This window comes from Epinephelus lanceolatus, chromosome 10 (genome assembly GCF_041903045.1).
Source record: "Epinephelus lanceolatus isolate andai-2023 chromosome 10, ASM4190304v1, whole genome shotgun sequence".
Classification (NCBI taxonomy): Eukaryota; Metazoa; Chordata; class Actinopteri; order Perciformes; family Serranidae; genus Epinephelus; species Epinephelus lanceolatus.
This window is the reverse complement of record NC_135743.1, coordinates 5350785-5364847: the sequence shown is the minus strand read 5'-3', so window position 1 is coordinate 5364847 and position 14063 is coordinate 5350785. Positions and strand designations below refer to the sequence as shown.

The 14063-nt window shown below is 41.8% G+C and overlaps 2 protein-coding genes across 3 annotated transcripts in view; one reads left to right on the top strand and one right to left on the bottom strand.

Annotated features, from left to right (window-relative positions):
* Positions 1-658: 658 nt before the first annotated feature.
* LOC117265464 (methyltransferase-like protein 27) lies at positions 659-11972 on the bottom strand. The gene is made up of 6 exons (XM_033639963.2): positions 11846-11972; positions 9026-9163; positions 8234-8362; positions 4924-5059; positions 4148-4240; positions 659-1177 (listed from the first exon to the last, which is right to left on the bottom strand). The coding sequence occupies exons 2-6, from the start codon at positions 9140-9142 to the stop codon at positions 948-950; spliced, it is 705 nt and encodes a 234-aa protein (XP_033495854.2). The 5' UTR covers positions 9143-9163; positions 11846-11972; the 3' UTR covers positions 659-947.
* A 1514-nt stretch (positions 11973-13486) lies between these two features.
* Positions 13487-14063, top strand: part of LOC117265350 (methyltransferase-like protein 27) — a 31012-nt gene continuing 30435 nt past the window's right edge. Inside the window, exon 1 of one of the 2 annotated variants that reach the window (XM_078171356.1) lies at positions 13487-13627. The gene's annotated coding sequence lies outside the window, so the exon portion shown is untranslated. The remainder of the gene's footprint in view (positions 13628-14063) is intronic. The other variant, XM_033639794.2, reaches the window with a different exon arrangement.

The window sequence follows — 14063 nt, the reverse complement described above, 5'->3', positions numbered from 1 at the left end:
CGAGCCAACACCGGCACCGGGCCCGGGGGGCAAGCCCGGCCGCTCACAAGCCGCCTCTTCCTGCAGCTCCACGAGCTGCAAAGGCTCTGGAGCCGGTCAACCTGATGTGAGTGCTGCTGGGAGCCCGCCGGAGGCAGAACCTCCGCTGGGTCGCAGCCGAGTGGTTCAGCCAGTTTACGATCTGTATTTTCTAAACATCAGACTAGAAAGCTGTTTGTTGGCTCAGACTCAAAGAGGCAGATTTAGCTGGAGCAGAAAGGTTTTGTTGCGCTGCCACTGGGGGCGGGATGAGACAACTGACGGATGATTTATATTGGTTTGGAATTTATTGCGTAATAAATCTTAGAGATAACCACGGCCAAATCAAACCCAATTTCAAGAATGTACAAAAACTTAAAAGACAGATATTTCGAATTTGGATGGAAACTGATTTCTAATTGTTTTTACATGTTTAATATTATGTACATAAGACTCTAAATTACATAGTTAGAAGGCTATTGTGGATTTGGGTTTCCAGAGGCTTTAAAGAATGTGTTCGTTGCTTCACTGTGGCTTCCCTCATCTTTCCTTTTTGGAAATTCGACTAGAACTCAACAGGATGGTAAAATGAAAACAGGTCAAACACAGAATTAAAGTGAATTACAATACACACTGTGGGTTTTTCTTTAAATGTATACATTTATTGTCATGATTGCATGAAAAACATACATTAAATGATAATTATTTAGCCTTTTGTATTTAATGACTGAATGTTTATCATTGTGACTGAACTTTCCAGGTCTGGACCCAGGCAAAGCCATGTATCAATGAAAAACTGTCCAATCATAGTTTGGGGCTTAATAGCACTGACAAGGATCAAAATGTCCTCATAAACTTTTGCGTACTTAGTGACATTATGTTGAATATACAGACCAGACCGTGAAGAAATGTATACAGGTGTAGAGTGACTAATTAAGTGACTTCCTGTACAGGTACATGGTACCACTAAGGTAATGGGCATCCTGCTCTTTTTCATAGTTATTAAAAGGGTCTATGAAGTATTTTTCCATCTCTTTGGTGTCCACTGGAGTCCACAGTCCCTCCTCCTCCATCAGCTGCAGCTCTTTCTCCACAGACACCTTGTAGCTTTTGTCTGACTCTGACGCTGTATCCACTCTCGACATGCAAATGTAACCTCCTGCAGAAAAATTCATTATCAGATTAATTGTCATTACAGAAGTAGAGAAGAATATGTTTCATTATCCTCTCATAGCGTCTCCTCCTTTAAGATCCTTAGAGGTTACAGTAGAGTAGAATAGAGAGAGGAGAGTAGTAAAGCTTGAATGTCTCCAAGGGGTCATTTCATTTATAGACAAAAATCAATAATAACAAATACAGAAAAATCCGGCAGAGAAGAAAAACAACTATTAATACACAGGTAAATGCCAATGTCACTGTTGTTACTGTCATTTTTCGCCAAGACGTCAGTACAAACATGATGTTTGAGACTGAATCTTGAGGGTTGCCAACATATATGTAATATATAATAATAAACTTTATTTATTTTAACTTTTCATAACATGGGACAGATAAAACAGTATCAAGATAATAACAGCAATAATATACATAAAAACATTGAATGTAGGCTGAGATCAGATAAAACACATTGTGTAATAAAAATAAATAAATAAATAATAAAACCGATAAATAAGGGGTAGAAACTAGACAAACACCAGATTTATTGTAAAAAGCCTTCCTGTGAAAATATGTTTTAAACAACGACACTGACTTCACAAACCAAAGTTCCTCAGATAGGGAGTTACACAGCTGGGAGGCTCTGACGGAAAATGACTGGATTCTTTTTATAATGAAACTGGCTGTGGGGACAGTTAGGAGGGCCCTGCCGGAGGAGCGCAAGCAGTGGCTAGGCTCATAGGGCTATAATGCACGTAGGAGCAAGGCCAGGTAGAGCTTTAAAAGTCATTAGCAACCATTTAAAATCAATTCTATAGTTAAAAGGTAGCTAGTGTAGCATTGCAAGGGTGGGCCTTAAATGGTCTTGTGACATGGAATTAGTTAAAAGTCTTGCAGCTGAGTTTTGGATGAGCTGGAGAGAGGGGAAATGTCCTTTCGGATGAGCCCTGAATACAGGGAATTACAGTAATCCAGATGTCATGAGATGAAAACTTGGATGACTTTTTCAAGGTCCACTTGAGATGAAAAATATTTTACTTTTGCAATGTTTCTAATTTGAAGAAAGCATGATTGCACGACCTTGGTTGTTTGTATGTTGGCACAGCGCACAGTGACAGAGATGACACCCAAATTTCAGGCAGACGGCCTTACATTAGAGGACAGGTTTTTTTAAGTCAGAAGTCAGGTCTGGGGGGGGGTTAAAAAAAAAAGACTTCAGATTTGGACTCATTAAGCTGGATGGAGGTGTTGTGACATCTGGCACTTAATATTTGAGAGACAAGCCATAACATGAGAGAAACTGTCAGGGTCACAACCAGTCAGCGGAACATAAATTTGCGTGTCATCTGCATAACTGTGGAAATTAATATTATACTGACAGATTATCTGAAAAAGATGAAGCACAAAACAGAAGAGGACCCATAACTGATCCCTGAGGAACACCACAAGAGAAGGGGGCTGGGGATGAAGAACATTTTCATGATTTTTAATTATTTGTATTAATATTCTTTCAGAGAATATGGAGCGAAACAAGGCAAGAGCACTGTTCTTAATCCCAACATAGTTTTCAAGGTGGTTTATAAGGATGCTGTGGTCTAGCGTATGAAATGCTGAACTCAGATCAAGCAGAATTAAAACTGAGCAAGCTCTGGAGACAGCGGCAAGTCGTAAATCACTGGTAACCTTAATAAAAATACTAAATCATCTGCATATAATAACACTTTGTGCTTCCTCTTTCCCAAACAGACACTTTTATACCATAAACTACAATAATCAGTGTCCATTTCAGTTTATGCTACCTCGGTAACACATGACCAGTGCTGGCAGAGTTCAAAATATCACATGCATATGCAGAGTAGTGCATGTAAAATTTGAGCTGTGCATGTAATCCTCAGCTCTACATGCACTGGTGCACGTAACTTGATATATCTGTATATATATATCCAAGTCATACATTGACCATAAAACTCATACAGTTGACACATGCTTTCTCATGCCATAGTCATGCACGCAGCATGTCCATTTGAAAAACACATTTATCAGATAACATCACAGAGTGAAAAGTGGACATTGACAGCGTACAGACAGATGAGACAGAGCAGCACAGCACGGGTCCATGTCATTGGTTCGACAGCCCATTGGTTCGACATCCTATTAGTCCGACTGTCCGTGGTGCTGAACGGCTCGCGGCGGGCATATGGTGCGCCATGACCGGCTTGAGGCGGAGCAGGCTCACGGCTTTTTGTTTGTCACTTTCTTTTTCATTTTAACCCACACCATGATCTTTTCCTGACCCTAACCAAGTGGTTGTTGTGCCTAAACCTAACCAGACCTTAACCACAGGGCATCATGATGATTTCGGAATGGACTTCAGAACAATTCAGAACGAGTTTAATATGGTCGGAACAATGGGATGTCGAACCAATGGGCTGTCGAACCAATGGGCAGTTCCCCACAGCACAACAACAGCATCATGTAAGTTAGTTCAAAGTTGGATATTTGACAGACATTCACTCTGGACCCAGCGGCGTCTTCGTATCAGTTTCACCTAAAGTTGGCAGCAGGAGGACGGTTAGCTGATGATTTCTTATCCCCAATAACTTCGAGTGTCACATTTAGTTTCATTCATATTCACAAACAGCATTGAAAGCTGTTGTTATCAGTAACAACAGTCATAACTGAAGTTTAGAGGTCAATATTTAAGTCAGTAATATTAACTAATTAATTCATTAGTATTAATATTAAAAAGAAGAAAAGAAAAGAAGGAAAGAAAAGAAAACACCAACACCTAATATGATGTTTAAAAATCAAAGCTGCTCTAAATTTTCCCAGGACCATTAAATTATTTGAAGTACTTTCAGTGTACATCACCGTAGTTTTGGTTGGATTTGGCCAAGGCTGTGGCAGAAATGTTGATAAAGAAGGAAAAATAGCTTAAACCAGAAAAAAAGTATTTTGAGCCCTGGTTGGTTACCTGGTTTGGCGGCTTGCCACAGCTCCCTGATAACGCTGACTGGCACAGAACCATCACGTAAAGCGCCGGCGATGATAACAACATCAAAAGCACCTGAAACCAAAGAGAGGAGGTGTTAGCTTATTTTATTTGTGAAAAGGTAGATCTCAGCTACTGCAGGAAAAAAAGACAACAAATGATTATCTCTTTTAGATTTGATTAAGGCTGACCCTGAATATTCGACTACTGAATCTAAGCATTTGATTAATCTGCCATCTTATAGGCCTGTACATTTCACAGAGCCAAACTCTCTGCTTCATGCTGTCCATAAGTCAGTCACATGACACTTTCGTCGTCTGCAAGGCTCATTGTGGATTATCTCTTATCTTTATGATTTTTAAGAAAGTTCTGCAGCTTCTCTTTTCTGTGATATCAAAGTAGATTTAAAGACGTTTATTCTGGATGGACATCAGAGATAATGATATTCTCATAAATTTTGGCTCTAATTCACCTCTTGCAGTCTCTTTGACTCTTCTTCAACTCTCTGACCCCTCCCTGTGGAGACTTTGGTCCTTTTTTTTTGTATTTGTCCTGCTGAAAGGCCATATCTATTACAGACCATAATATCTGATCATGTCACCATGGTTACAATGTCCTAACTGATGAGTTAAATTAAAGAGGAGCTCAGTGCAGAGTCATCCCCCCCCCCCCCTGTGATGTTCATCCTGTCTAAAGTTTCAACTGTATTCAGTGTTGATATGAGTAATCAGAGTGTATGCAGTGTGAGTGTAGTGTACCAGTCTGTGTAGGCAGTGGTTCTGGTCCCAGTATGGCCAGTTTGAGGTCCTGATAGAGGCCAGTCTTTGCAGCTAGTTCCAGCATGCTATTACTGCAGTCCACTCCAACAAAATGCTTGAAGCCCAGTTCAGCCATCTATAAACACAAGAAGAAGATGGCTAGCAGTTTTATGACAGTCTGCTGTATGAAGGGTTGTTGTGAAAAAGTCAGGAGATGTGTTGAAGTTATGTGCAGCGCACAATAAAGACCGAATCAAACGTAACGTTGGTGACGATGATGGAGCAACAACTAAAAACAAGTAAGGTATGAAATAAAACATTAACAGTAAGGCAACATCTTATTAACACCTGCTACGACCGGGTAATACAGTGAGTATTTTTCCAAGGTTCAAAATAAATAATCAGAAATGCTAACTGTACAAATAATGAAAAATTAAAGGAAGGGAAAGGGAAAAGAAAAAAAGCACATGACAATTTTGCATTCAAGAGATAAAGACAAGTAGACGTCTGTAGCCTTCTCCCCCTCTAGAAATGTCATTAAACGATCCCATACTTACCAAAAGTAGAATATTTACCCTTAATTGTAAAGGTAAGTTTTTCTAGGGCAACAGAGTGTGACAGTCCAGTAAGGTAGGTTTGTAAACTTGGTCTCATAATGGATTTCCAGAATCTGGCTGTAGTGCTTGCTTGTAGTAACCTGACACCTACGACATGTGAAGGATATCCAAAACCTCTATCCAGAATACCTGGATGTTTGGGCAGTCCCATAAGCAAGGAAATAGCGTGCCCTGTATTCCACATGTATTACATACAGTACAGGCCAAAAGTTTGGACACACCTTCTCATTCAATGCGTTTTCTTTATTTTCATGACTATTTACATTGTAGATTCTCACTGAAGGCATCAAAACTATGAATGAACACATGTGGAGTTATGTACTTAACAAAAAAAGGTGAAATAACTGAAAACATGTTTTATATTCTAGTTTCTTCAAAATAGCCACCCTTTGCTCTGATTACTGCTTTGCACACTCTTGGCATTCTCTCCATGAGCTTCAAGAGGTAGTCACCTGAAATGGTTTTCCAACAGTCTTGAAGGAGTTCCCAGAGGTGTTTAGCACTTGTTGGCCCCTTTGCCTTCACTCTGCGGTCCAGCTCACCCCAAACCATCTCGATTGGGTTCAGGTCCGGTGACTGTGGAGGCCAGGTCATCTGCCGCAGCACTCCATCACTCTCCTTCTTGGTCAAATAGCCCTTACACAGCCTGGAGGTGTGTTTGGGGTCATTGTCCTGTTGAAAAATAAATGATCGTCCAACTAAACGCAAACCGGATGGGATGGCATGTCGCTGCAGGATGCTGTGGTAGCCATGCTGGTTCAGTGTGCCTTCAATTTTGAATAAATCCCCAACAGTGTCACCAGCAAAACACCCCCACACCATCACACCTCCTCCTCCATGCTTCACAGTGGGAACCAGGCATGTGGAATCCATCCGTTCACCTTTTCTGCGTCTCACAAAGACACGGCGGTTGGAACCAAAGATCTCAAATTTGGACTCATCAGACCAAAGCACAGATTTCCACTGGTCTGATGTCCATTCCTTGTGTTTCTTGGCCCAAACAAATCTCTTCTGCTTGTTGCCTCTCCTTAGCAGTGGTTTCCTAGCAGCTATTTGACCATGAAGGCCTGATTGGCGCAGTCTCCTCTTAACAGTTGTTCTAGAGATGGGTCTGCTGCTAGAACTCTGTGTGGCATTCATCTGGTCTCTGATCTGAGCTGCTGTTAACTTGCCATTTCTGAGGCTGGTGACTCGGATGAACTTATCCTCAGAAGCAGAGGTGACTCTTGGTCTTCCTTTCCTGGGTCGGTCCTCATGTGTGCCAGTTTCGTTATAGCGCTTGATGGTTTTTGCCACTCCACTTGGGGACACATTTAAATTTTTTGCAATTTTCCGGACTGACTGACCTTAATTTCTTAAAGTAATGATGGCCACTCGTTTTTCTTTAGTTAGCTGATTGGTTCTTGCCATAATATGAATTTTAACAGTTGTCCAATAGGGCTGTCGGCTGTGTATTAACCTGACTTCTGCACAACACAACTGATGGTCCCAACCCCATTGATAAAGCAAGAAATTCCACTAATTAACCCTGATAAGGCACACCTGTGAAGTGGAAACCATTTCAGGTGACTACCTCTTGAAGCTCATTGAGAGAATGCCAAGAGTGTGCAAAGCAGTAATCAGAGCAAAGGGTGGCTATTTTGAAGAAACTAGAATATAAAACATGTTTTCAGTTATTTCACCTTTTTTTGTTAAGTACATAACTCCACATGTGTTCATTCATAGTTTTGATGCCTTCAGTGAGAATCTAAAATGTAAATAGTCATGAAAATAAAGAAAACGCATTGAATGAGAAGGTGTGTCCAAACTTTTGGCCTGTACTGTATATCAGGGGTATTGGGATTACATTTATTTAACATTATTGGAGTTACATATATTCACATTATCCACTTATATTGGAGTAGTTTAAAATGGGTGTTTATGGAATGTGAGATTTTGCTATTTAAGTCCTCATACCATGCAAGTCTCTTCATTTCTGAGGAGATCTGGGAGCCGTCCATGATTGTTTTGTAGAATCCTGAAATCAGGCCCCTCTTTGAGTTGTGTTTTACAGCTATTTCTTCCACAAAAGAGAGAGTGGGTGAGGATAAGGTTTTCTGCATCTTAGATATGTAGCTGCTAATCTGCAGATATTTCAAAAAATGTTTTTGCTCGATGTCAAACTTCTGTTTCAAATCTTCAAAGGACAGGAGAGTGCCATTGTCAAATAAATCTGCTATTTTACCAAGGCCTTAATCATCCCAGATTTTGAAGCCCATATCATTCTTACCTGTCATAGTCTGCTCTGCTGCTCTCCTGTTGCTGTGGGAGTTTCCACTCACCCTGTCTTCGTCTCTCTCACCACCTCGACACACCTTCTCATCAGCAGTATCATTCACAACTGTTGCTCGTTCTCATCACCAAGCCAGTATATAAGCAGCCCTGGCTCCCTCACCTATGCCAAATTGTCTTCGTGTTATGGCTGACTCTCCAGTACTCATCGACTTTCTGGTTTTTGGCTCGGCTTGATTCTGACCACCTCTAATCATCTCTGCCCTGTTAAACGCAACAGCGTTCTGTCCCTGGCTTCGAGTTTTGCCTATGCGTTTCTCGGTTCTCGTCTGCCTGTGGCTGTGTGGCGTTATGAATTGGGTGGTAGAGGAGATGTATTGTGTTAATTGATTTTCCGTTGATGTGAAAAGTTTTTGGCTCACCAGTTTAGCGACCAGTCCAGACCCACAGGCGATGTCCAGAACCTGAGCCTCCTCACGACTCCCAGGGAAGTTGGCGTTCAGGAAATCTACCGCCAGATTTGGCTCTCTGTAGTTAAGCGTCTTCACATCCTGTTGATGTAATGGGTTTAAACATTTTATAGAGTGACAAATGTAACTAATTACATGTACAGCACATAATTTATGTTGAAACTGTTGTTAAACTAAACATGAGATGTTATTTTATTTAGACATGTCAAAAAATAATATTAAAGATTTATAGCTTTTACTCAGGATAAAAAATAAAAAAGAATTATCAGCGTGTCACCGGTAAATGAAATTCTGATTTAATTTTCTAGTGATACAGTCAGGTTATAATACATTGATTATGTTCACACAATATTCATCTCAGTACATTCAGTATTATTTTTGGCGGTATGGCTCTGTTCTGGGACTCTCTGCTTTTCCTTGGGCCTAAGCAGAAAGCCTCTCCCATGTACCTATGTTGAATGCCTAAGGCAGGGAGAACACACCTCTCTGCCCTTCCATGCGCCTACATGGAAGGTCTAAGGCAGGGAAAGCAGCAGCAAAGATCCCCAGGAACAGAACAGTGCAGCTCCAATAACAAACAGAAATGACACTGATAAGTCAGACACAGCATGAAAAGGAGGAGCTGGGGTGGAGGCAGGTTGCAAAGCAGCTTGCAGAGGAAGCAGCAACAGTAGGCAGGCCAGAGCAGTTTAAATAAGGCGCCCTGAATGAGATACGCCAAATGGTTGCATAGAAAGGAACTACCTGGTCGTACGTCTCTGCCCAGTTGTCAAAGAACTTCGCCATCTGCTGTGGATTCAAGCCTTTTCTGGACTGAAGGAGAGTCCTCACATCCTCCACAGTTCTGCTGCAGTCTGACATGATGAGGTTATGACTTCAAACCTGCCAGAGAGGAGACACATGTTCTTAACGTGACAGATGTTGACATGTAGAGTCGACAATACAGCTTCTCCCTGCAATCTAACCTGTTCTCTGAAATCAGCTATGTTTTCTGAGTTCAGGCTTCAGGGCAGTGGTGTCCACAGAAATGTTTCTGAGTGTTGGTCAGATGGGGTCACTGAAAATCTTGTGCTGGCACACCAAAACCAAAGGTTGTAAATGAATTTGAGGAATTCTGTTACACTGTTGTAGTATATGCGCTAGTTGAAAACTGTGTGAGTATGAGAGTGAAGGAATCACATACTGATATTCTTTGGTTTCTTATTTTACAGGTAATCTTACTAATAATCTGATGTGCATAGACTAACACCAGTACAGTTAATGTTTTGAGTTCCATAACAGTTGTTGGGATTCACAGGACCACAGATTATTTGCCATTTGGTAAAATCTGAACTGGACATTTAAAGGCTTCCTTCTCTGCATGCTCGTTGTTCTCCAAACAAAGACAGCTATTTGACACTCATCTCCACAGGAGGTCATCTCACACCTCAGTGAGACACCAGTCGTCACACTTGACAGTACTGTTACAGTGACATGCCCCTCTGTGATGTCAACAAACTCTAAGCTAAGTTCTGCTCCTTTCAAACAGTCCGCTCTCTTACTTGGGAACTGCAGAGAAGCCCACACCTCTTTCCGGCCGGGCCTGGACCAGCCCAGATGCTCAGACCCTTGCTCCTTGCCCTGAACCATCAAAGGTGGGGCAATTGAACACAGACTCTCTAACCTGAACCAGAAAGTTAGAGGTGCAAGCACAAGGTTTACAACTAGCTTTCCAGCAACAAGGAACTTAGTGAGTTAGCACTCAGCATCTAATTCTGCAAGGCACCCGAGCGACTGGCTTCCTCGGATCAGAACCTTTGGAATAAGGACACAGCAAGGACTGCAGCTGGAACCACAGCTCTTTCCAGCCTTCTTCTGACAGCTAACAAAGCAGCACACCACCTTTAAATACCTACACATTCCTGCTTTAATGTGTTAAGTATCTATACATGTTAGTGATTCATTGTCTCCAGGTTTATATTTTGCAGAAGAAACAGATGATAACCAGTGGTGCAAGGCAATTACACCAGGACGCAGTGCACGCTATTATGTTACTAGTTATGAAACACAAACACTCACACAGCTCAGCTTATCAGTTTCGAACATAGACTGCATGGTTAAGATAGACAGCATGACAGCTCCCCAAAAGTGAATGCAAAACACCCCAATCGCCCCCTAGTGGCTATGTGCGGTCTAGGCCATAAACCCCGCCCCCTCCATGTTAACAGGTGCGACATGGGCTGAATAAAAAATCAAAGTACACATGAAATAAATTTTTTCAAAAGATGTTTGTTGTCATTTTAATTAGCTCTTATCACACTGATGTTTGTTCAAGTGTTTGTTTTTCTGATAAGTTTGGTCTTAATTAGTTATTCTTTGCTATAAAAACGGAGGTTGATGTTGATATCAAGATTTACAGCTGTGTGTGTCAATCAGTGTGGTCGGGATAAATTGCACTGCTCGTGATTGGTCATAGGAGTGCATGAGCGGGAACTCGATCCCACAGAGATACTCTATAAGTAACGGATAATGTATAGTGAGCCGGTGACAGTTGAAAAATAACTTCCCCTGAAGGGAGTTATTTTTCAACTGTCACCGGCTCACTATTCATTATCCCTTACATAACCCACTACAAGCTGTGTCAGTGATAGAAAATGGTTTACTTTTCTGGTCTCTGAGTGGGCGTGGTCGTCTCTCCCTGAACAGTAACATGTAGCAAATGTGATGTTAATACAAGAGAGACACAAACTGTGACTTCACCAACACATTTCAATGATTTGGACCATTTGACCTTTCTTTACTTTTTATATTTCATCATTTTTCAAAGATGAATCATAACTCTTAGAAAAAAAACGTGATTTCAATAATAACCATCAGAATCTGCATCTGGAAACCAAATTTGAGAATAATCATTTGAACAAATATTTAAAATACTATTAATAATAACTGTAAATGTTAGAGTTGATACCATCAGCTGGTAGTCTCGCTCACCAGACCTTACTCAAGAAAAGAAAGGTCTGGCTGCGCCGACTCTCACTTTAAGATTGGAGAAAAAAACGCCCTGGCTTTTTTTTATTTCTTTCAACCAATCACAATCGTTCTGGGCGGTGCCACAGCAATGGTGTGCTTGCAAAAATATTGCCGGGGGGAAACAGGTTTTGGTGTAACACGGCCACAAAAATATCGCCTACAGGATGCGAACCATGGCAGAAAAATGGCTACATCCCCGCAAGATCAAACACCGCAAAAGTTAGTAAAGGACGTGTTGAAAACTGCAACCGGAGGTGGTAGGGCGGGACTTCAGCGGGTGGCTCGTTCCGCCCAATGAGAGGCTGATCTATGCAGCGAACTTCCGCCCACTCAGACTAATCAGCTGGTGAATAATTTCACATTAAATTAATTGGCAATAATGTTGATGAATGATTCATTCATCAAAATAAGTAAACTGAATCTTTTTGAGTTTTGACTGTTAATCTAATAAAAAAAAGAAGAAGAAGATATAAACCAACAATATAATGCTGACACAAAAGTTGCAGCTCTAAAACAGCCTGACTGTGATGAAGTATGAAAACAGTTTGTACTCACCTGTGTGAATGGTTTCAGGTAGAGAAGCAGATGTGAGAGAGAGAGAGCAGTGACGATGATCGGAGATATATGTGGACCAGAGGTGAGCTAGTCAGTCCTGATTGGCTGGCTGAAGGGGCTCCATGTCACAGAAGAGGCCACTTCAAGGACGACTCCAGGGGTTTCAGTCACTTCATGTCTCTGTTATAGTGGAGTGCTTTCACTCCATAGGTGGAACTGGTTGAGGAATGTTTAGGTTGCACTCGCCCTGGGGTGTCAGTCAGAACACACAGACAGGAGACAGCATATAGGTTTAACTGTTTAGTGACTAGTATAGTCATCCTTGATACAGCACAGTGGTACAGTAAACCAAATTATGGCCTGCTGTTGTTGGTCTGGAGCAGTGGTGTGCAGTCACGCCATCCTCCATTCCCTCTTTGATTCCTAAACCTAACCACGTGTGTTTGTTGCACGAGGAAATAACCGTAAATATGAGGTGTTTACCGACGTTGTAGGTTTATCCTGAAAAAGACTGTATACATCTGAAGAGCAGAAACGGCACATTGCCTGTGATACTGGAGGTGTGTTTTGAAAAGACACAATGTGTGCACCAGGCATAAACTGACATGGTGTCCTGGAGCATCAACAACAGGGTAGCCCAGTATGTAGACTTCAAAAGTCCACTGAACAAGCAGCAATGTGACGAGTTGGGAGTGAGAATATGTTGAAAACCTTTGGAAGGTCTGAAAAAGCTGAACCATAGACTTAAAGTAGGAAAGGTGGAGACTGGTTTAAAGTTTGATTGAAGGTTGGAGAGTCGGCAGTCCTGTTGCATGTCGGCTGCTTGTTATCAGTGATACCAGAAAGTGGGAAAACTGGTTTTATAGATAAACTGGACCTTCCCTCCCCTGAAGGTCTTCAACTCAGCACCTTATGTAACTCCTTTTTTTCCCCTACACTCCCCGCAGCTACAAATATGGAGGCAGCTGAATATCGGCAAAGTTTCATTTATGTCAGTTTTCTTCTGTCATTATTGCCAGTGATGTGGTGGTTCACTTTTACACGTTTTCATCTGTGGCCTACAGTTAAGATTTAGCCTATAGCCTTTTTTATAATCCTTTGCTACACATCAGATGGTTCACGCCTCCACGTTGGTCATTAAAACCTGATAATGGACACCTCATTGGGCATTTAATCATCTCCTTATAATGTTAACTGTGTTACCAAAGTATTTTAGTATGCAATTCAGCAGTCATTTTGACACTTTTCAACTAGCCCATGCACTATAACAGCACAGGCCTTAGCTATTCCTGAAATTCAGTTACAGCTGGCTGGTTTCAGCAAGGTGCCTGACACCTCCTTAGCACAGCGACAGGCTTCCTGGCCCTGCTGAATCATCATGGATGCATCAGGCCCAAACAAGGCTCAACAGGCAGTTTGAGCAGACTCGCCCTATCTTCTGACTGCAGCATGGACTGTGACAGCCAGAGATGGCGCCTGGCCGCCCAAAAACTTTCCATAGCACAGCCAGCCACTTCACCCTGCGCTCTCATGTGCTTTGGAAGAAGTGAGGAGACATGTTGTAGTTCAGCTATCAGATCCCTACTACACCAGCATGCTGCCCCCTGACTAAGATTGACAGGCTAAAGCTGCCATGCCTCAACCGTGCGTAAAACAGACAGCTGCAATACACAGATATGGCACCCCTGCCTACTGTTTCACTCCTTACTGTCAAAAGAAGAAACAGCATTTAGCTATCCTCAAGACTGACCTGCAAAGGCCAGCTCTCCAACCTAAATGAAGGTAAGTGGACAAAACGCTAAACTCCTCTCTCTTTTCTTCCTGCTCTCAACTCGAATCCAACTGGTTGAAATCAAAGAATCAGTGGGTGCATGTGCAAGGTGAGGCTTTTATAGCGTGGCACATGCCGGCCACGTAAAGTGGTGTGTCTTAAAGATTATTTATTTTCCACGTCGACCACCCCCGATGGGGATAGTTCCCATAGTTACGATATAACTACTGGGTGGGGAGACAATCTGGATACAATAGAGAACTGGTTTTATAGATAAACTGGACCTTCCCTCCCCTGAAGGTCTTCAACTCAGCACCTTATGTTACTTCTTTTTTTCTACTTTCCCTGCAGCTACATATATGGTGGAAGTTGAATATCAGCAAAGTTTCCCTTTATGTTAAGTGTCTTCTGTCTTTATCGCCAGTGATGTGGTGGTTCACACTTTTT